The 370-nt window shown below is 67.3% G+C and overlaps 1 protein-coding gene across 1 annotated transcript in view; it reads left to right on the top strand.

Moving 5' to 3' along the window:
* Positions 1 to 370, top strand: part of ETH_00037755 (inhibitor-1 of protein phosphatase type 2A, putative) — a gene marked incomplete at both ends in the record, with an annotated part of 846 nt that overhangs the window by 115 nt on the left and 361 nt on the right. The window contains one exon of the mRNA XM_013374458.1: positions 3 to 365. Coding sequence (XP_013229912.1) covers positions 3 to 365 — 363 coding nt within the window. The remainder of the gene's footprint in view (positions 1 to 2; positions 366 to 370) is intronic.

Below are 370 nucleotides of genomic sequence, written 5' to 3'. Positions count from 1 at the left end.
CCCCCGGGGCCCCCGGGGGCCCCGGGGGGCCCCCGGGGGCCCCCGGGGCCCCCAACGGGAGCGGGGCCGTGGACGTGCACCAGGAGCTCACAGAACTGATCCTGGACGGCCGCAGCATCCGCAGCATCTCGCGAGAAGACGCAGCAGCTCTGGGGAAGTTTTCGAATTTAACAAAACTGACTTTGAACCAAACGGGGCTGGCCTCGCTGGAGCACCTGCCGCGCATGCCGGGTGTACGTACACTCGAAGCCACCGACAACCACCTCGCCAAGGACCTCCACTTCCTCGTCGAGGCCTTTCCCAACCTCAGGAAGCTCCAGCTCGGCGGCAACCACCTCAAGACCTTCGAGGACCTCCAGCCCCTGGTCCG

The sequence above is a fragment of the Eimeria tenella genome, genomic scaffold (assembly GCF_000499545.2).
Source record: "Eimeria tenella Houghton genomic scaffold, Eth_scaff2058, whole genome shotgun sequence".
NCBI lineage: Eukaryota > Apicomplexa > Conoidasida > Eucoccidiorida > Eimeriidae > Eimeria > Eimeria tenella.
This window is presented reverse-complemented; position numbering and strand designations above follow the sequence as displayed.